Source organism: Pelodiscus sinensis, chromosome 13, assembly GCF_049634645.1.
Source record: "Pelodiscus sinensis isolate JC-2024 chromosome 13, ASM4963464v1, whole genome shotgun sequence".
NCBI lineage: Eukaryota > Metazoa > Chordata > Testudines > Trionychidae > Pelodiscus > Pelodiscus sinensis.
The window spans coordinates 42,119,813-42,142,971 of record NC_134723.1 but is presented as its reverse complement, the minus strand read 5'-3'; the positions used below and the strand labels follow the sequence as shown (position 1 = coordinate 42,142,971).

Below are 23,159 nucleotides of genomic sequence, written 5' to 3'. Positions count from 1 at the left end.
TCAAGTTTTCTAGAACACCTTGCGATGGAGTAAAAAAGCATGTTTGCTGTACAAAGTAGTACATATGGCATAACAACTTTTAGAAAATTAGTTTTCAATACTTCATAAGCCTTGTTATCTTAGTAATGATATGAACAAAATATTTTGCTGACTTTCATCTATTCCAAAAAATAAAGTGAAACATGTACATATACAGTCACACAACAGTAGTCAAATGTCTAATTCAGTTTCATTTCCAATCACCAGAAACAGCAAATATCTGACATTAATAGCTTTGAAGACATTAGTTAAGATGTAGTTTTTCATTTCCCTTACTTTATATGTAAACTATAGTCAAGTAACTTTTGCTTGAGACTTTATGAAGAACTAAGGCAATGAATTCTAAATTAAGATATACTTGAAAAGATCATGTTCTCATTTATAGTACCTGCCAATCCAAGTACCACCCAATTTTTTCTTCACACTACAACTTTTTTTCAGAAAAGGTTTTTAAACCTCACATTAAACATTTCCCTTTAAAACATTGATTTTTTTTTCTTCTGTGGAATGGATTAAAAGAGTTGTTTCTGGCAAACTGCCAAAGTGATATTGCTACAGAGGCATACTCCATCATAATCCTAAAGTAGTTTCAGCTTTCTAATTATTATGCAGCAACAGCAGTCACTTGGTAGTAAGAAATTTGCAAGTGAACCAGTTTTGATCCCCTCCCCCCAGTCTCTCACAAATACACAGCACAACAGAAACCCATAAAAAAAGCCTAAATTGGTAGGCTAGACATTGGGCGCACACAAAATTTTTCTACAAAAAAAAGTGAATCATATAAAGAAGTGCTGAATTAAGACATTCTAAATACACAGTGTATTAAATAGTTTGAACATTCTCTGCCCAGCCACCATGTAAGCGAGTGAAAAAGGAGATACAAAGAGTACTGTTACTTAACTTGCTTGACAGCAAGCAACCAGATTTGAAATTTAGTTGTTTAAAGCCTTATTATAAATGTTACTAAAATATGATACAGTAACATTGTTAGAAAAAGAAAGCTCAGATGACTTCAAATTATTTGGACCTAAGTTTTCTTAAACAAAATACAAGTTGAACCTCTAAAAACTGGGACACACTGGTCTGGAAACATCCATGGTATGGCAGGAACACAGATATTGCCGGACCAGAGCCCTGACTGGCCAGGTACAGGAGAGCAGCCTGGGACCAGCTGGTGGTGGGGAGCACAGCCCACGCAGGGCTGATGCAGTCAGGAGCACAGCCAGGGCAGATGGCCACTTAACTCTAGCTCTCCATAGTGTTCATAAGGCTGGGCCTTCACCAAGCTCCCTCACAGCTTGAAAGAATAGGCACCAAGGGACAGATTTTACGAGGTATTTAAGCATCTAAATAGGCAGGTTAGTACCCAGTGGAATTTTCAAAAATCACCTAAGTTCTGATCCTCCGCTGATTTCAATAGGCATTCGGTATCACAGGATTTTCAAAAGCACCTAGAGGTAGCCTGCCTACACCTTTAGGACCTAAACACCTCTAAAAATTTTAAGAAGAGAGCAAAAATCTCAACTTGACTTTAATCATCTCATACTCTCCCTAAAGAACCTGGGAGACCTGTTGGAGTTAGGGCCAAGCAGGAGATACTCACACTTTTCCTGAATACATTATCACCTACTTATAAAGTCTGGCAACTTCTCTTGAGACTTTACAAAGCTCACTAGGACTCTTAAAAGGTTTGGAAACCACCACCTACTCTCTTATTAGGACCTAAGGCCCTGAGAGTCAAATTTGAATTGATGTGTCCTGACAAGTGTGCTTTCGCTGATTTGGGATCCAGAAACCAATTTAAGGATCATTTGACAATGACGCTCATTCTAAGGCCTTGTCTGTATAAGAATTACACTGTTTAAATAAAATATGTGTTTAAATAAATATTGTATAGTGTAAATCCTTATGTCGACACATTTGAAGTCACTTTATACTCAACATATCAATTTAACTTAATTCAAATTACACAGTCAAGCATACTTACTACAAATGTTCTGTAATTAGTGTAAGTTATAGATAATAGCATTTGCTCTTTTACAGATACTTATTCTTAAGCCATCATCATTGATTACAACAGAAAAACAATTGCTTTTAAAAGGTTATATCACCTTATTAGCAGCTACATTACCATGAAGCACTTCATAGACATTGCTTCTTTGCTACTTAATCTCAGAAAGTAACTCGATTTCTCATGCATTTATAGTAATCTCTTACTAGCGTTAGTTTAAGAATAAGCAGATAGAATAAATGAATTAAATCTTATTTAGTAAAATATTTACTTTATATAGCTATAGTTTTTGGGACGAAGAAAAAAGAATACACCCATATGACAGTTAGTAGATAAAACAATTGTTTGGTGTGGAGAGAGAGATTTTCTTTTTGAATACTAAAAGGAGAAGTACAGGTTGAACCTCTCTAGTCTGGAACCCTGGGGACCTGATTGTGCTGAATCAGAGAATTTGGCAAACCGCAGGTGAATATTATAGTGGGAGGGTCTCTCTCTATTTTTATTAGGCTGAGGCGAATAAATGGAATAACGCTTGCAATGCTACTTAATAACATATGACTGTCCTGATATACTCTATATAAGCCTGCGCCTAGCCAGGGCTTATCAGCTCTCTTCATAACAAAGTGATAGTGTTTGTACACAATTTTATTGTATTGGCACAAGGAAATAAACGGAGATGTTCAACAGTTAATTGGTTAAACTGTAAGTGATAAGATGATGCTCACTGGTTAAATTCAGTTAGCTATCAGGGATGCGGCTTAGCTTTATACTGCAGAGCCCACAGTGCATGTAACCCCTACGATTTTTAGCAGTTACACGGTTACCGTATTAAAAGATTTTTAACATCTCTAGAAATAAGCAGATGAAGCATAAAACCATGCTTGCCCTTAATGGCATTACCAAGATTTCTACTGTGTGCTGGACTCTTAGAAGACATTTGGGGTTAATTTGAGCATAACAGTACAAAACACTGAGACACAGGACTGGAGGCTTTAAACAAACTTTACGGGACCATTGGAAACTTGCCAAAACCTATGAGAAGCAGACATCCAGCTAACTAAAATCATGCTGGACGTCAGATGTTGCCATCCAGACCAGAAATTGCCAGACCAGAGATGTTTAACCTGTATTTTGTAGACCATGTGTTATACATAGGTGCACATTATACTCACGATTTTACAGTACTTAAAGCATTATCAGACTTTTAGTGATAAGGTGAAAAAAGAGAAAGTCTGATAGAATTAGAAGTTCTACAAATCTTTTAGTTTACTTTATTATGATATATTCAGTACATATCCATCAGGGATAATGGATGATGATACCTAATATTTGCACTCCATTATACACACTGTCAAAATCATCCTTTAAGATAAAAGTATCTGAAGACCTGTCATATTTCCAGTATGAAAAACATATGACTTGTCTGCTTGTATTTCCAGAAAACAACTGAAAGTTTCCCCATCAGATATGTAGGCACATAACACCAGACTAACACAGTATTCAAGAAAAATATTTCCTATGTTATTAAGTTACTTATGTAAGATTTACAGTAGTTCTGTATCTTTGTCTATATGAATAAAGATGATGGTACTGAAATGTTTGAATATGATTTTAAATGAGAAAGCATAGCAAACAATGAGGAAGAATGAAGCCAGACAGAATTAAATAATTTGCCACCTTGCATATAATAAGCAGCAAATACAGAACAGTACAGATATATGTAAGTATGGATGCAAAGAATATAAAACAGGAAAGTATAAGTGGAAAAACAGTTGCACATAAGAAGATTTTAGAGTCACTATATGACATAAAAGTCTGCACAATTTCTATAACAACCAGCAGATAGAGTAAGAAAAAGATGCCATGCTGTCTTCAATAATAAAATATAAAGGACAAACAATAAAGTCAGTGTCTCTCGGCAGGGTTGAATTTTTGTATACAATACTAGTGTCTACAACTGTGCAAAAGACAGAGATATACAGGTAGGTTAGAGCAGAAATCTATGGACACGGAAGAATGTAGTTGAAATTAATCTATGAGAGAAATGAGGAAAGTGAATTACAATGTTATGAATTTCATTTTTAACAACAAAAATAACTGCAAAAAATGATGTTAGGGCTAGAAAGCAGAATACAAAACTGAATAAATCAAGATAAACAAACAATTTTATCCATTATCTTAAAATGATCAATTAAATCCACAAGTTTCCCTCAACACAGAGAGGGATATGATCAACCATACCAAATTAAGACAGCAATAAGGGAGCTCAATTTTGAATATGTCCCAAAAAGTTTAAAGCAAACTGCAGAAAAATAATCTGAGTATGAAAACACATAGAAGAGTTCCAGCATTCTTGCAATGCAGTACAGGATGAAGTATCAAAATATCAGAAAACTGCCAATAGAAAGTTTAACTCCTTCTGTTTATGCATATTTCAAAATAATGATTCTCATATGAGGCTGAATTGTCAAGGCATATTTTATCTGCAAATTAAACCTTGAGGGAAGTTTAACGAGAGTGATGAGAGAAGCAAGACACTAAAAGTTGTAGTATTCAGTTTCAAGAAATTAAAAATGATTTCCAAATTTAGATGCCAATCATACAACAGTCACGATGGACTATACTGGTGTGAACAAAATATGCCCTGTGGGCTGATTTCAGCCTTCAAAGCTGCCAGATCCAGTCCGTGGCCCAGTACGTGCCACTCAGTGGCCAGCTGTGGGTACCCTGAGGGGAGGGGGACTTTGTGCACTACCCCCACACTCAGCACAATTTCACAGCTCCCATTGGCCAGAAACCAGCCAATGGGAGCTGCCTGAGCCATGCCTGCTGTACTGACAGCATGTAGAAGGCCCGTTCCCCCTGAAGGGGTGTATGGTGCAAAAAGAACACATGGAACCCACAGTAAGGATGTTAAGAGGTGGGTAATTAGCTAATCGTGTAATCGATACCAGTGTTCCCTCTAGGCTGATTAATCAGCCCTGCCCAGTCAGTCAGCTCCATGCACACAGCCCTGAGCTACTGACTAGGCATGGCTGATTTAATCACCTGTGAAGCTGTGCTGCCTTGCAGCTTAGAGGGAACACTGGTGGATACAATTGTATCAACTACACAATTAGTCTATGAGGGAAGGTACTCAGTCCCGGCTCCTGCCAGTTCCAGGAGCTACCCACACTGTGGCTCTGCAGTTTAAATGTAGTAGGAGCCGGGCACACAGGCAGCCTGGCTCCTACTGCATTTAAACTGCAGAGCCGCAGCGTAGGTAGGTCCCTGACCCAGCACAAGCAAGCCTGGCTAAGTCCTGGCTCATGCCCAGTCCAGCAGCCCCTGTCCATGGGGGATCCCTGTCCACGGGAGGCGGGGAGTCCCTGCTCCCCACTGGGACCCCCACCCCCCATGGACAGGAGCTGCTGGACCCACTGCAAGCTGGAACTAAGCAAATTTGGCTCAATCCTGGCTCACGGAGGGTGTGGAACCACTGCGGCTCTGCATTTTAAATGTAGTTGACTACTCACTTATATCCCTACCCCACAGCCAGCCACTGTGAGTGGTATGCAGGGTTCAGCATGCAGGGAGACTGTCTGAGGAACCCGCTGTGCTGCTGGCTGGAGCAGCCTATGGTAAGCACCTCGCAGCCAGAGCCTGCACCTGATCACCACAACCCCTTCTCCTCAACCCTCTGCCCTCTCCTGCTCCCCTGCCCAGGTCAGAACCCAAACCCTCCACATCCCCACTCCTGCACCTATACCCCCCAGATGCTGCACCCCAATTGCCTGTTCCAGCTCCTGCATCCCCTTCTACAGGTCAGAATCCTATCCTGGACCATGGACCCACTCCTGCACCCCAATCCCCTGTTCCAGGTCACAACCCCCTCCTTCACCCAAATTCCCTCCCAGACCTTCTCCTGCACCCAATCCCCTACCTCGAGCTCTCTTCCACATCCACCCTCCATCCCAGACCCTGCACCTCCTCCATTAATACCATGGAAGAGTGCAGCCTTTGACCGTTTACAAATTCTTGGAGTGGCTCCCTCATCAAAAATTGTCTGCCCCTAGACTATACATACAATGAAGACAATTCAAGTATCGCTCATATACACACACTACCGTAGGCCACCAGCCATTACTGGTTAGTCATACCAGAAGAAAAAGAAGAAAAATCCCTAATAGGGTAAACAAAATGAACAAATCTGAAAGTATAGTGCTTCAACAACAGATTCTAAACAGAAGAGGAAATATTAAACCAATTTCCAAAACTGGGTAATAAATCTGACATTCCCTTTTGTCATGGTTCACTGGGAAGATGGAACTGTAATCTTTGTGAAATCTCTGTAAATAACAGACCTCTACCCATACTTATCCCAGAGTGAACCTCCACTGATCACCCCACTTTATATTGGATTACCAGGTTATTAAACCCCCTTTCTAAATGTTCTGCCATGGTTACAGGTTCCTTAGACTTGCATTGCAGTCCCCCTCTAGCGCACTACAGTGACAAATGTTGTTACCTTCATCTCTCCATGTGGAGCCTCTCAATTCAACCACTCAGGCCAGATCCTGGGGTGGCAGTTCCCCCTTTGCAACTGTGTTAACACAACTTACCCAACTGAATCTCTGGAAGCTTTGGATCTGTAATTGAGTAAAGTGACTAAAACCCAGCTTACTTGAAACAAATGTGTATCAGTTATTCAGGCAAAGATACATAACCACGCTGAGAGAAAGATTAAAACATTCTGTACACATCTGATTCAAACTCATCTCAGTCCTGTCCTTGCACATAACCAAGCTACCACCATTTCTGCTTGAAGAGAAAGACTGTTCCCCTGCCATTCTCTTTGTCGTCATCTCCCTGATGTGTCTCCAGCAGCAGGAACTGCCCGCCCACACCCAGATCTAATGGGTTAGTGACCCTCTGTCTGCAGGCACTGGCTTGAGAAAATTAACCTGCTAGACTAATTGTAGTCATGCATTTTCCTATTAATAGCTCTTTCATTTTTTTTCTTGAAAACCCTGGGAATTCTCTCTGGCAGTACTTTACCTTTGTCATTAATTCCTGATTGTTCCCCTTAACAGTCTCCTTTGATTTAAAATTCCATTAAGTAAGCAGTTTACCAAGCAGGTAAACTCAAATGCAGATTATATTCATAAAAAATACAGATAAAACCTTCTCTCTCCACATCTTTAAATCCTAAAATTAAGGCTATCCAAATATTTTCAATCTAAAAGTCAAATGTCCTACATTTTGAACTTCTTTAATCCATCACTCTCTGGTCCAGCAACATTCGTGATCCCCAAGTTTCCAATGGTCCCATAAAGTTTGTTTACAGACACTGGTCTCTGGCTCTCAAGTGTTTTGTGCTGTTATTTAGATCTAATTTAGCCCTAAATGTTTTCTAACACTCCAGTAAACAGTGGACGTGTTGGTAATGCTACTAGACAAAACTGACGTCCCGTGGTCCATCAAATTCTCTGGTTCAGAACTGGCAAGGTCCTGGGGGTGCTGTACTACAGAGGTTCAACTTGTATTTCAAAATATTAAGGTGAGATAAGGTAGTTTAAACTTACAATAGTTTCCCCTCTCCAACACCTTCCTGTCTTCTCTCAAGAAACTGCACTGAAAGTCTAAAAGCAGCTCCAGATCAGGGTGCCTAAAACTACATTTTAGGTTGCTTAGATCAGTGCTCACCAACCAGTAGATCAGTATCTACCAGTAGATCTTGGACCCTCTGACAGGTGATCCTGACTGGTTTGGCCAGGAAGCTAACAAGTGCTGGCCCCACCCCATGTCATTCTGCTCCTGCCCTCTGCCTTGGAGCTCCCACCTTGGGAACCTCCTGCTTGCTGCGCAGGGTGTGTGTGTGGGGCGGGTTCTGATATCAAGGTGTCTCTCCTCCTCCCACTTCTGTACCCGCACTGTATCTCCACACAGAGAGATGGGGATGGAGGGAGCTTGACAATGCAGATTTCTGTCAAACAAATACACTGTGTGTGTGTCTGACATTCTCACAAACACACACTGTCCCTCATTCATCTCCCAACCTAACACATATGTGGCGGGTTTTGTTGTTACTTCCTTTACAGCTTGCAAAGTGTGTTTGGTTTTTGGCTGGTCTGTGCATTTCATAATTTTCATTTCTCTCTTATGCTTAAATTTAATTCTTTGAGTAGTGAATTCTAAAATAACTAACCTGTCATGTCTGTATTAATTATCCCTATGGTCAGGGCTCGACAAACCTACTCGCCAGCCCCGCACTTTGCATGTGCAAGACCCGCATTGCGCATGTGCGCACCGCTGGCGAATGGATCGACCGGCTGAAATCTACTTGCCATGGGCGAGTAGATTCAGTGATTTGTCGAGCCCTGCCTATGGTAATGGTTGCTCCTGGAAGTGACTCATGTCCCTGCAGCCCCTGAGAAAGGCAGAGCGGAGGGTTTCCACATGCTGTGCTTGCCTACAGACACCGCTCCTGCAGCTCCCATTGATCAATAACAGGAAACCGTGGCTAGTAGAAGCTGTGCTCAGTGCCTGTAGGTGATGGATTGGAACATGGCATTATGGAGCCATTGGTGTACATGCCAGCTGCTTTCAGGAGTGGTGCAAGGCCAGGGCAGGAGTAAGCCTGTCTTACCTCCACTGCTCCACCCCCTGGAAGCCATCTCATTTAAATGATGCCCAGCCAGAACCTGCTTCCTGAACCCGTCCCAGCCCTGAACTTCCTCCTGAATCCAGCCTCCTGCCCAGTCGTGAGTCCCACTGCACACAAACTCCTTTCCAGAGCTTACACCCTGAACCCCCTCCTGGACTCCAATCTCCCACCCTGGGTTAAGCCCGGAGCCCCTCCCATACTCCAAACAAAATGCAGGACAATGTAGCACTTTAAAGACTAACAAGATGGTTTATTAGATGATGAGCTTTCGTAGGCCAGACCCACTTCCTCAGATCAAATAACACGGCTACATTTCTATCACCATACTCCAAACACCTTGTTCCAAGACCTAAACCCCTACCCCAGCCTGGTGAAAGCAAATGAGGTTCGGGGAGGGGGATGGAGTGAGTAGGGTTAGGCCTCCAAGGAGTGGAGCAAGGGCAGGGCCTCAGAGAAGGTGTGGGAAGGAAGGGGGGCAAAGGTATTTGGGTTTGAGGTAGATCTTACATTGCACTTAAATTGAACTTGTGGTTAAAAAGACTGGAGACCACTGGCTGAGATGCTTCTTTATATACCCAGGTGGGCTTAAAGAGGAAACTGATGGCTTCCTTTTTGCAATACATCTGCTGCTCCTCTTCCTAGTTCTCTTTCTCCTATGAGCCCCATTCCTACACAATGCTTTGCAGCTTGCTTGTTCTCCCTCCCTTTCCACTCTTGCAATGACAACATTACTCCAACGTTCTGTTCCCTCTTCCCCATCCCGTCAAAGGAGCTACACCTCAGAGGCTGCTTACTCTTTACTCTTCTTCTGAAAAAGAAAGCCACCAGAGAGCACATTCTAAGTTTGTAAATAAATACAAACTTTTCTTCAAAGTCACTCTCAAGATACCCAGTTAAGAACCTTAAGGCAACAGGTTAGATTGATACCACTATCTTAAAAACCAGCAGCGCCACTATGCTTTCATTTTTTTGCTTGCATATCCAGATCTCTCTCTCATTTAGATTCTTTTCAGTTGCCGCTGTCAGCCCTTCCCCAGAACACATGGGGGGGGGGAGAAGAGGCATGAACCCCTGCCTCCCAGGACATGCCGGGGAGGTGGGGGGGAATGCTACAAACCATGGCCCAGCGACCCCATCCACCCCATGACAAGCTGTGGGGTCACAAATTGTGACCTGGCAGCTCCCACCCCACCCTGGGATAAACTGGGGGCCATGAACCATGGCCTGACAGCCTCAAAAATCTCCAAGAGACACTAGGGAGGTATGCGGCAGGCCCCTCCCATCACCAGGAGATGGGGGGGGGTCGATCCATAATCACAGCTCACTACCTCTGTGCCCCAGGACACACCAGGGAGGACCAGAAACCACCAACCCCAGAGGAGACATTAGGGGTGGGGAGGTGGGGACAGAAACCACCATCCACCCCCTCCCTTGGAGGAGATGCCAGTGGGGTCCAGAAACTGTTCTCCTCAGAGCAGCACCACTTTTGCTACCACAGGCAGCCCTGGTAAGCTGCCTCAGACCTTCCAGCCCCCTGCCCTTAACCCTCCACCCTATGCCCTGATTCCTACATTCCCTCTTCACTAAGCTCCACCACATACCCAACCCCCTACTCTGAACTCCCCAAACCTCCCAGCCCTCTACTCACTCCCATACCCTCATCCCCTGCCATGAGCCCCTCCATCCCCTACCTTAGCCTCCCAAGTCCTGTCCTGACTCCTGAAGCCCCCCGCGCTCTGAGCCCACCCACACATCCAACCCCCTGCCCCAAGCCTCCCATCCTCTGACCCAACTCCAGCAGTCCCCCTCCCCCCCCGACCCAATCTTCTGCACTGTCTCTTGTATTCTTATATGGCTCTTTGTTGACTATGTAATAATGACTCTGATATCACCAATTCTGAGACTACAAATGAGAAGCTCGATCATGAGCAGTACAATATTAAGGAGACGGACCCACTTCCAGTAGTTGTCTCATACTCACCATGCATACACATAACAAGATAATGACCCCTGTCATAAAGAGTTCACAACAGGAGGATGGAATACAGCCCGTAAGATAACAGTGAGATAGTTATGATTAATGCAATAAGCAGCAGTCTTAGCATTCCAACTCCCAGCAAACAGCAACAGACATCATAGCATTGCTGGGTTTTAAAGAAATTCTAAAGGAAGAGAATGTGGTGGTATTGCACATTTTTACAGGGAGTCACCCTTGCATAAGAGGCAGCATGAGGGAAAGAGTGAAAGTACTTGGAAAATTTAACAAGATACTTTCACAATGCCTTCCAAACCCAGGAGACAACACATTTCTGTATCTATGGCTTTAAATAGAATAATAAAAATAAAAATGAAATAAAAACACCATGCTCTTCCACAGCAGATACTGAATGAAAAAAAGTTCTAGGAAATCCAACTCTTATTTGGAGAGGATTATTTTCCCATCCTAAACTTTGTTTCAGAGTTTTCCATTGTAGTCTGAACTCTAACTTCCACCCATATTTCCAAAGGACTACATTTGAAGAGTACATTAGCCCTTACCTAAGGTTACTGAAGCTGCAGACTACATATTCCTGTCGTTGGTCTCCAACAGTACTTTCTCTAATTGTTCTCTCAACTGTGTCTGTCCTTCAAATTATGTTGAAGAAACTGCTTGGATAGATTGATATGGAGGAGCCAACAATGTCTTTTAGCATTAGTATTAGAAGCCATATCTCACAAGGCAGATTAAGGAATTAGCAGATGTGTGCCATGACAGATTGACATAAATTTACTGTCGTGCTATTTCGTGTGTTTTCAAAGCACCAAGGAAGACAGCATGCACTTCAGTGATTCCCAATGATTTTTAGGGGGAAAAAAATTCCAGTGATTTTTTTTGGTGGTGCCTCTCCTCCTTTATTGGGGAGGGATTGGCATATGTCCCCAATGCCACATCCTGATAAGAAAAAAATGGCACTGTTGCCTCTCCCTTGTATTCTTTTTCTGTTTTCTCCTCTGCACTGTAAGCTTCTGCTGCAGTTAGCTACAGAAAGACACACAAGAGGAGCAAATTAAAAAGGAACCACAGACTAAGCAGCACATTTGCAATGTGTGCACATATAGTTCAGAATGATCTGGAGTTTTCCAAGCCAGACAGACCCTTTTCTCTACTTTGCATCGCAGAAGTAGCCTGTATCGCCCACCCCACCATACTCATGTTGTGAAACACCAATGCAGTTCATGAGAATATTTGAAAGGCAACAGATGCTATATCAAAGTTTCTTTTTAAAGAAAGCCCCCAGTCTCTCTTTCTGCATGTTCTTTTTGAAAGGTATCCCCTCAGGTCACAATAGCTCTGTTGCTAAAGATTTAATGGATGATTTTACCTACGAAAGGAAAGCTATTTCTACTTTACATTGCTGTATCTTCGTCCTGATGGTAGGCATGATGTCCTATGTCCAGCTTTTTCCCATTTCACCATTGATAATATTCTCAAGTAATGAATATATTGGGGCACATTCTCTTTCATGTGTGCTTTTTATTCACATTAGTTCATTTTTCAGTGCTATATTGGATTTATCCCCAGTAGCCACAGGGTGGGGAGAGGCAGAGAAGAAGGATGTGAATCTTGCTCTCCATCAAACGTGTGGTCATCTAGAAGAAGCAATTCTTGAGGAGAATTATGATTTTGAATACCCTCTTAGCCACAATACCTCCCCTCTATAGGGGCAACTGATCCTTTAATCTGGCTAAAACAGCAATCTTACTGGGAGGAGCAGGTCAAGTACTGTCACCTTTGGGGGGACCCTAACTCCACCTGCTGCTCCGCCTTACACTCTGTCAAATCATTTTAGTTGCAAAAGCACGAAACATCCAGTTCAATGCACCACTGAATGACAATGCTAAACTACGCAATTCTACTGCAAATGGGGTTTATTTGGCTTTTGTGCTATAATTTGGTCTCTGTCAGGAATGCAACAGGTGATGAAAGGCATCTTTGTCATAGCTGCCCCCAATGATCTAATGGGTATTCAATTAAAAATGCCAAACCAGGAAGCAAAGACATCCTTCCCTCTTGGATAATGAGCCACTGAAATAAAGATAAAAGCATTTCTAATTTGATCTGCTAAAAGGAAGAACTGAACTAAATCCACCCAATTGCTCTAACTGGATGCAAAATTTCAGGTGGGGAGGTAAAGGGCTTTCTCCTCATGACCCCTCAAGAACGAAAGTTCTGAACTGGCCTCTAGTACCTATTTTTCCATTATCTTCTATGTAGGTTCCCTTCACTACAGCACTCATCACTGTAGTGTGTGAGCAGTTTCCAGTAGCATAATAAGCAATGTGACTAACATCAGTCATGTGTTTGCTCTCTGATCCTCTCCCCAAGGGAGACACATGTGCAGTAGTGTTTTGTTTTGATGTACTATTTTAACACACACACACACATATATAGAGCTGTACATTTACATTGAGAAAGCAGTACCTATGTAGCGGAAGTGGGCAGTACTGGGGCTGAAAATTAAATTTATATAATTCTAATTCTATAACAATAAAGCAATGTATGCCTTCTCACACACAACATTTTAAAGAAGACTGTTACATAGTTTGCAAGATGCATTGTGTGAAAGAGTTTTAAGGGAATGTTATAATATAAAGCAATTACACATAGGGATATTAAAACAGTTAATGAGAAATGTACTTTTTTTGTCTACTATAGAAAAGTTTGATCAAACTGGATGATGCAGAACCTAATCCTCTCTTCAGGAAGTGTTTCTATTACCAGTTTCCTTCTACGCAAACAAAGTATGATGCATGGAAAATAAAAAAGCTCAGCATTTCACATGGGTCTCTTTTAGCTTAACTCTCTACTTTTGTCATTCGCATACTGACAACACTAATCACATTACAGCTTTCTGCACCTTCCAGCGTTGATATCTTTAACCGGAAACCTAATTTGTTTTTACCACCAAACCATGGATTAACACCAAATATGCAGCAGTGTGTAGTATGTATGCTTTGTTTTTGTCCACTGATACAGTACTCCGCCACAAAGATTTTGTCCTTCAGACTGGCTAATGACAAAGAAGCATGACCATAACCAGGCAACTAACGCTATTTCCTTCTGGGCAAGTAAAGGGTTCTGGACAGTAGACAGTTATACCACAGCTACAGTAGAGCCAGACCATAAGAACCTGTATTGACATTTTCTGCCAGTCTGTTTTTAACATAATCTTGTTTATTAAATACATCAGCAATCTTCAGACCAGATACAAATAAAGAGAAAAATCTATTCAACTGTTTAATATTAAGTAACTACTAATTTGGAGTCAAAATTTAATCTAGTCATGAATGTCTTCCAGAATCTCTAGAAATATTTTTGAGGGCTACCAAGAACAAATGTGAGCCTCTCTCCTTCTCCTTAAAGGAAGCTCTTCTCCCAGCATAATTTCAGAATGTTTGTTACATTTGGAAGGTCTTGCAATATGGTCATTTGAAAAAACAATGATGCAGATGTTTAACGTGATTCACTTTCCTGATTTTATCCTAGCACTAACTCAAAGGAAGAGTCTGTAGACATCACTACTATTTTCCCTATATCACTTAGAAAAGACTGCAAAACAAGAAAGACTAAAAGCAAATGAGGACATCACTTGTAAGAATTAGTGATGTTAACATGTAGTCCACTACACAATTAACAAATAAACCTGGGTTTATTGGTTAATCCTGTCAACTACATCCACTCCCCCACCCTTGTTGCCTCTGTATCAGAGGCAGCAGCAGGGAGGAGGTGGGAACCAGTGCCTGTGGGGAGTCAGCTTTTAAGCCAGCTCTCCACAACCACCAGATCCCATGGAGCCACCTGCCCCCCTCACCCTCCACGCTGATGCCTCTCTATCAAATAAGCTGATTCTCCAAGCATATCAGCTCCCACATGCCCCCTTCTGTGCTGCTGGGTCTAATACGGAGACAGCAGTGCGAAGGCCGAGGGGAGCAGGTGGGAGCCAGTTCACGGGGGAAGCCAGATTTCAAGCTAGCTGCCTGCGCATATTGGCTCCCACTGAGCTGCTTCCCCTCCCACTTACGCTGCTGCCTCTTTATCTGAGGCAGCAGCATCAGAAGAGCACACAGGAGCTGATACATGCAGGGAATAATCTTTTAAGAGGCAATAGCACAGGGGAAGCTGCCATGGATCAACCTCTGTCTGCAGCGGGCCCTGACTCACCGCAGACAGAGGCTGCTCCATGGGATACCAGCACAGCCTCTGTGCATGAGAAGCTCAGGCCCCTGCAGACAGGTGCTACTGTCACAGATACAGCGGTAGCAGCACAGGGTGGCAGGGGCTCCCCGGGCATGGGACCGGGAGTGCACTGGCTGCTGTCCCCACCCCTGCAGAGTATCAAATAATCATGTAACCACTCCATTTTGATGGGGTTACATGATTATTCAATTAATTGTTATCTAACACCACTAGCAAGAACTATTCTCATTAAAAATTAAATAAAAATATTTCCTCTGAAATAAAAAGACAACCCACGCTTCAATGTCATTAGGAAGGGAAACTTTTTTTTGGAGGGGAATTAATCTACATAATTATCTCTCTGTTTGAAGAATGTTATCATGTCATGTATTCCAATGATACATTTAACATTTTAAGTTACAAACATTTAGGCCACAATAGCAGCTATAAACAGAAGAGTCCAGAGGGGAAGAACAGCAACAGACTGCAAGAGAGTCCAATGAATCAGCACCTCTGTCTGAAGCCAAAGAAAATTTACACAGCACCCAAACTGAGAGCCACACACACACACAACGGGAAGGGAAATCTCTTCATAGCCTGATATCCTTCTCCAACACAACTTCCAGCTTTTAAAAAGGTTTAAAAATGGCAGGCAGGCATGAGCCTAGAAAGTGACTTGAGAAACAAGGTGAGATGTGATGAGAGAGAGAAAATGGCCTGAGAGTTAATAATGACACTGAAGTTTAGGGAGTGAAGTGCTGTTCTGTGGGATGAGGCTGATCTGGAGAGAGGGGCACTAGAAGAATAGGGGCGGGGGAGCATAGCAAGTGCTGGAGGTGCATGACTGCATAGCAGTGACCTGGGGGTAAAGACCCTGTGGTGCGTGGGCGACCCTGAGGGAATGACAGATGGGGCAAGAAGCTGGGGGAAGGGCAAAGGGCAGGCGAGTGTGACCAAGGTAGGAGAGGGCCTGTGAGTCTGGGAGCTAGTGTGAAGGAAGGGATGCTGGTATGGGGGTTGGTGTGGGGCTCAGGATGGGGCCCTGAGATATGTCCATAGGGACGAAGGTGGGGTTGGTGTGGGGGGGAGGGGTCTGGAGGTGTGTTTATGGGGTGCAGGTTGGGGTGGCGGGGGCTCTGGAGCAGGGGTAGCAGTGGGGCCTGGAGATGTGTCTGTAGGCGTGGAGGTGGGGTTGGTGCACAGCTCAGGGTAGGACCCTGGGGTGTGTCCACTGGAGTGCAGGCTGGGGCCCTAGGGCCTGGGGTGGGGCCCTGAGATGTGTCCACGGGGGGCGCAGGCCGGGGGGGGAGGGGCCCTGAGGCGAGTCCACGGGGGGCGCAGGCCGGGGGGGGAGGGGCCCTGAGGCGAGTCCACGGGGGGCGCAGGCCGGGGGGGGAGGAGCCCTGAGGCGAGTCCACGGGGGGCGCAGGCCGGGGGGGGGGAGGAGCCCTGAGGCGAGTCCACGGGGGGCGCAGGCCGGGGGGGGAGGAGCCCTGAGGCGAGTCCACGGGGGGCGCAGGCCGGGGGGGGAGGAGCCCTGAGGCGAGTCCACGGGGGGCGCAGGTCGGGGGGGGAGGGGCCCTGAGGCGAGTCCACGGGGGGCGCAGGCCGGGGGGGGAGGAGCCCTGAGGCGAGTCCACGGGGGGCGCAGGCCGGGGGGGGGGGAGGAGCCCTGAGGCGAGTCCACGGGGGGCGCAGGCCGGGGGGGGGGAGGAGCCCTGAGGCGAGTCCACGGGGGGCGCAGGCCGGGGGGGGGAGGAGGAGCCCTGAGGCGAGTCCACGGGGGGCGCAGGCCGGGGGGGGGGGAGGAGCCCTGAGGCGAGTCCACGGGGGGCGCAGGCCGGGGGGGGAGGGGCCCTGAGGCGAGTCCACGGGGGGCGCAGGTCGGGGGGGGACGAGGGGCAGGGCGGAAGGTCTCCGCGCGGGGGCCCTGGCGGGCCGGGCCGGGCTCCTGTTCCGCAGCCGCGTGGGAGGCCGGGACACTCACCGCGCTGGAGTCGCCGTCGCCCCCCTGCCCTGGGCTCGAGTCCCGCTTCCGCGCCGAGCGCGCCCCTCACAGCCCGGCCAACTTCGGCCTCTCACGTGACAGGGCCGCCACGGCGCCCCCCCGTCTAAGGGTTTGGCTGAAGATGCTGGGCCGCGGGGCCTGCCGGGAGTTGTAGTTGGTTTGGGCAGGGACGGGCCGCGGGACCTGCCGGGAGTTGTAGTAGGTGTGGGCAGGGACGGGCCGCGAGGCCTGCCGGGAGTTGTAGTTGGTTTGGGCAGGGACGGGCCGCGGGGCCTGCCGGGAGTTGTAGTAGGTGTGGGCAGGGACGGGCCGCGGGGCCTGCCGGGATGGGCCGTGGGGCTGCTGGGAGATGTAGTCTTTGTGGGCTGAACAAGCAGCTGCCTCCAGGGAGGGGACAGGCTTGCAGAAGTTTTGGTGGCACCCGGAACGCCCCAGGCCCGCCCCCTCCCTAAGGCTCCGCAAGGGGGTTGGGTGCGGGAGGGGGGCCAGCTCTGGGATAGGGATGTTAAAAAAAATTAACCGGTTAAATGATCACGCTTAACGGGTTAATGGTTTTGACTTAGGTCCTGCCACCCGCCCTGCCCCGCTGCAGCCGTGGGGTCCTGCCACCCCGCCCTGCCCCGCTGCAGCCGTGGGGTCCTGCCACCCGCCCTGCCCCGCTGCAGCCGTGGGGTCCTGCCACCCGCCCTGCCCCGCTGCAGCCGTGGGGTCCTGCCACCCCGCCCTGCCCCGCTGCAGCCGTGGGGTCCTGCCACCCGCCCTGCCCCGCTGCAGCCGTGGGGTCCTGCCACCCCGCCCTGCCCCGCTGCAGCCGTGGGGTCCTGCCACCCGGCCCTGCCACCCCGCCCTGCCCCGCTGCAGCCGTGGGGTCCTGCCACCCGCCCTGCCCCGCTGCAGCCGTGGGGTCCTGCCACCCGCCCTGCCCCGCTGCAGCCGTGGGGTCCTGCCACCCGCCCTGCCCCGCTGCAGCCGTGGGGTCCTGCCACCCGCCCTGCCCCGCTGCAGCCGTGGGGTCCTGCCACCCGGCCCTGCCCCGCTGCGGCCGTGGGGTCCTGCCACCCCGCCCTGCCCCGCTGCGGCCGTGGGGTCCTGCCACCCGGCCCTGCCACCCCGCCCTGCCCCGCTGCAGCCGTGGGGTCCTGCCACCCGGCCCTGCCCCGCTGCAGCCGTGGGGTCCTGCCACCTGGTCCGCCAGCCCCCCACAGCCAGGGCTGGTCCAGGCCATTCAAAGTCTGGGCAGCGCACACTGGGGCTCCGGCAGGCTCCCTACCTGCCCTGATTCCGCGCAGCTCCTGGGAAGTGGCCGTCAGGCCCCCGAGGCAAAGGGAGGCGCAGGGGCACTGCCTGTGGGTGCGAATAGTACGCAGAGCCTCCCTGGGCTCTTGCCTATGAACAACCCACACATCAACCCTCTGCCCCACCCCAGTGCCCCCACACAACCCACACATCCACCCTCTGCCCCACCCCAGTGCCCCCACACAACCCACACATCCACCCTCGGCCCCACCCCAGTGCCCCCACACAACCCACACATCCACCCTCTGCCCCACCCCAGTGCCCCCACACAACCCACACATCAACCTTTGGCCCCACCCCAGTGCCCCCACACAACCCACACATCCACCCTCGGCCCCACCCCAGTGCCCCCACACAACCCACACATCCACCCTCGGCCCCACCCCAGTGCCCCCACACAACCCACACATCCACCCTCGGCCCCACCCCAGTGCCCCCACACAACCCACACATCCACCCTCGGCCCCACCCCAGTGCCCCCACACAACCCACACATCAACCCTCGGCCCCACCCCAGTGCCCCCACACAACCCACACATCCACCCTCTGCCCCACCCCAGTGCCCCCACACAACCCACACATCAACCCTCGGCCCCACCCCAGTGCCCCCACACAACCCACACATCAACCCTCGGCCCCACCCCAGTGCCCCCACACAACCCACACATCAACCCTCGGCCCCACCCCAGTGCCCCCACACAACCCACACATCAACCCTCGGCCCCACCCCAGTGCCCCCACACAACCCACACATCAACCCTCGGCCCCACCCCAGTGCCCCCACACAACCCACACATCAACCCTCGGCCCCACCCCAGTGCCCCCACACAACCCACACATCAACCTTTGGCCCCACCCCAGTGCCCCCACACAACCCACACATCAACCCTCGGCCCCACCCCAGTGCCCCCACACAACCCACACATCAACCCTCGGCCCCACCCCAGTGCCCCCACACAACCCACACATCAACCCTCGGCCCCACCCCAGTGCCCCCACACAACCCACCCATCAACCCTCGGCCCCACCCCAGTGCCCCACACAACCCACACATCAACCCTCGGCCCCACCCCAGTGCCCCCACACAACCCACACATCAACCTTTGGCCCCACCCCAGTGCCCCCACACAACCCACACATCAACCCTCGGCCCCACCCCAGTGCCCACACACAACCCACACATCAACCTTTGGCCCCACCGCAGTGCCCCCACACAACCCACACATCAACCTTTGGCCCCACCCCAGTGCCCACACACAACCCACACATCAACCTTTGGCCCCACCCCAGTGCCCACACACAACCCACACATCAACCCTCGGCCCCAACCCAGTGCCCCCACACAACCCACACATCAACCTTTGGCCCCACCCCAGTGCCCCCACACAACCCACACATCAACCCTCGGCCCCACCCCAGTGCCCCCACACAACCCACACATCAACCTTTGGCCCCACCCCAGTGCCCCCACACAACCCACACATCAACCCTCGGCCCCACCCCAGTGCCCTCACACAACCCACACATCAACCTTTGGCCCCACCCCAGTGCCCCCACACAACCCACACATCAACCCTCTGCCCCACCCCAGTGCCCCCACACAACCCACACATCAACCTTTGGCCCCACCCCACTGCCCCCACACAACCCACACATCAACCCTTGGCCCCACCCCAGTGCCCTCACACAACCCACACATCAACCTTTGGCCCCACCGCAGTGCCCCCACACAACCCACACATCAACCCTCTGCCCCACCCCAGTGCCCTCACACAACCCACACATCAACCTTTGGCCCCACCCCAGTGCCCCCACACAACCCACACATCAACCTTTGGCCCCACCGCAGTGCCCCCACACAACCCACACATCAACCCTCTGCCCCACCCCAGTGCCCTCACACAACCCACACATCAACCTTTGGCCCCACCCCAGTGCCCACACACAACCCACACATCCACCCTCTGCCCCACCCCAGTGCCCCCACACAACCCACACATCAACCTTTGGCCCCACCCCAGTGCCCACACACAACCCACACATCAACCCTCGGCCCCACCCCAGTGCCCCCACACAACCCACACATCAACCTTTGGCCCCACCCCAGTGCCCCCACACAACCCACACATCAACCCTCGGCCCCACCCCAGTGCCCTCACACAACCCACACATCAACCTTTGGCCCCACCCCAGTGCCCACACACAACCCACACATCAACCCTCGGCCCCACCCCAGTGCCCCCACACAACCCACACATCAACCCTCGGCCCCACCCCAGTGCCTCCACACAACCCACACATCAACCCTCTGCCCCACTCCAGTGCCCCCACACAACCCACACATCCACCCTCTGCCCCACCCCAGTGCCCCCACACAACCCACACATCAACCCTCTGCCCCACCCCAGTGCCCTCACACAACCCACATATCAACCTTTGGCCCCACCCCAGTGCCCACACACAACCCACACATCAACCCTCTGCCCCACTCCAGTGCCCCCACACAACCCACACATCCACCCTCTGCCCCACCCCAGTGCCCCCACACAACCCACACATCAACCCTCGGCCCCACCCCAGTGCCCCCACACAACCCACACATCAACCCTCGGCCCCACCCCAGTGCCCCCACACAACCCACACATCAACCCTCGGCCCCACCTCAGTGCCCCCACACAACCCACACATCCACCTGCTGCCCCACCCCAGTGCCCCCACACAATCCACACATCAACCCTCTGCCCCACCCCAGTGCCCCCACACAACCCACACATCCACCTTCTGCCCCACCCCAGTGCCCCCATACAACCCACACATCAACCCTCTGCCCCACCCCAGTGCCCCCACACATCCACCCTCTGCCCCACCCCCAGAGGCCCTTTCTGCACCCAAACTCCCTCCCAGAACCCACTCCCCATTTTGTACTTTGAACCCCTCAGCCCTGAGCTCCTTTCTGCACCTCATCCTTGGGCCCACCCCAGAGCCCATATCCCCCCTCCCACACCTCAACCCTCTGCCTCAGTCTGGTGAATGTAGTAAGAGGGGGCAGGAAAGATGTGGAGTGGGGGTGGGACAAAGATGTTCAGTTTTGTACCATGAGAAAGTTGGCAGTTCCAGATCCTGCCCTTTTTTACGTTTTGGCACGACTTGTTAATGCCACTCCTATATTTTCAAAATGTTTTTGAAGAGGGGGCAAAGAAGGAAAGAGGGTATGTCTACACTACAAAGTTAGTTCGAACTAACAGACGTTAGTTCGAACTAACTTTAATAGGTGCTACACTAGCGCTCCGCTAGTTCGAATTTGAATCGAACTAGCGGAGCGCTTAGTTCGAACTAGGAAAACCTCATTTTACGAGGACTAACGCCTAGTTCGAACTAGCTAGTTCGAACTAAGGGCTGTGTAGCCCTTTAGTTCGAACTAGTGGGAGGCTAGCCCTCCCCAGGTTTCCCTGGTGGCCACTCTGGCCAACACCAGGGAAACTCTATGCCCCCCTCCCGGCCCCGGACCCCTTAAAGGGGCACGGGCTGGCTACGGTGCCCGTGCCAGGTGCAAGCCTGCCAGCACCCAGCCAGCAGACCCTGTACCTGGCACAGATTGAGCCACCCACCCGATGCCCCCCAGCCCACCCCCTCTTGCCGGGACCAGGCTGGCGGCTCCCGGGAGCTTGTCCGGGACTGCAAGAGGCGGGCACCTTCCTGGGCTAGTGCGGACATCGTGGACCTCGTCCACGATCTCCGCACTAGGCACAGGAAAGTGGCCGTCTAGGGCAGGAGAGCTGCCAGCCTGGCCACCCAGGACCAGGTGTGCATGAAAATCAAGGGGGTCCACTGAGACCCCCGACACTGAGCCCTGAGCTTACAATGGCCGTACTGGGTCAGACCAAAGGTCCATCTAGCCCAGTAGCCTGTCTGCCAACAGCGGCCAACCCTAGGGACCCTGGAGGGGATGGACCGAAGACAATGACCAAGCCATTTGTCTCGTGCCATCCCTCTCCAGCCTTCCACAAACTTTGGGCAGGGACACCACTCCTACCCTCTGGCTAATAGGACTCCATGGACCCAACCTCCATGACTTGATCTCACTTCCCTTTAAACTCTGTTCTAGTTCTAGCCTTCACAGCCTCCTGCAGCAAGGAGTTCCACAGGTTAACTATTTGCTTTGGGAAGAAGAACAACTTTCTCTTACTAGTTTGAAGCCTGCTACCCATTCCTTTCCTTTGGTGTCCTCTAGTCCTTCTTTATGGGAACTAATTAAGAACTTTTCTGTATGCACCCTCTCCACCCGACTCCTGCTTTTAGAGACTTCTATCCTGTCCCCCTTCCGTCTCCTCTTCTCTAAGCTGAAAAGTCCCAGTCTCTTTAGCCTCTCTTCATATGGGACCTGTTCCCAACCCCTCATCATTGTAGTTGCCCTCCCCTCTCCCAGCCTCTCTCTTCCCCTCTCCCACCTCCTTTTCCCAGTCTCCCCCAGTTTTGTTCAATAAAGACAGATTCCATTTTGGAAGATACGTTATCTTTATTTTGTACATCAAGAAGAGGGGCTAGGGAAGGGTAAGTGGAAGGAGGTGAGGGAGGAATGGGGCACGAGCCCCCGATGGGGAGGACTGGGCTGGCTCTGCGGGCTTCAGGGGGTGGAAGCTCTCCTGCAGCCCCCCAATTACTCCCTCTCCCCAGATGGCAGCCTGCGGCAAGTGCAGCCGGGCTGATGGCCGAGTGGTGTGATGTGCCCAGTGTGGGCACTCAGGGCACTCCAATCCAGAACTTCTTTGCAAGCGGGGCACCCCTGAGAACTGTGTGTCCGGGGTGGGGGTCGGGACCCTTTAAGCGCAGCCCTCGGCTAGCCTGAGACAGCATCTCCATGCTCTAAGTCCTCCTTTTATGCCTTGCCGGCACTGCTTCCAGCCATCCTTAAGCCCTGTTCAGAGTCCACTCAATGTGGACT

General features: G+C 49.8%; 1 protein-coding gene across 2 annotated transcripts in view; it reads right to left on the bottom strand.

Moving 5' to 3' along the window:
• MTM1 (myotubularin 1) overlaps nt 1-17,051 on the bottom strand; it is a 71,846-nt gene extending 54,795 nt beyond the window's left edge. Inside the window, exon 1 of one of the 2 annotated variants that reach the window (XM_075941098.1) lies at nt 16,901-17,051. Coding sequence is in view for 1 of the 2 variants with exons in the window: in XM_075941096.1 (XP_075797211.1) it covers nt 10,678-10,713 (36 nt within the window). In the remaining variant the exon portion in view is untranslated. Of the gene's footprint in view, nt 1-10,677; nt 14,979-16,900 lie in introns of those variants that run through there. The other variant, XM_075941096.1, reaches the window with a different exon arrangement.
• Between the last annotated feature and the right edge of the window lie 6,108 nt (nt 17,052-23,159).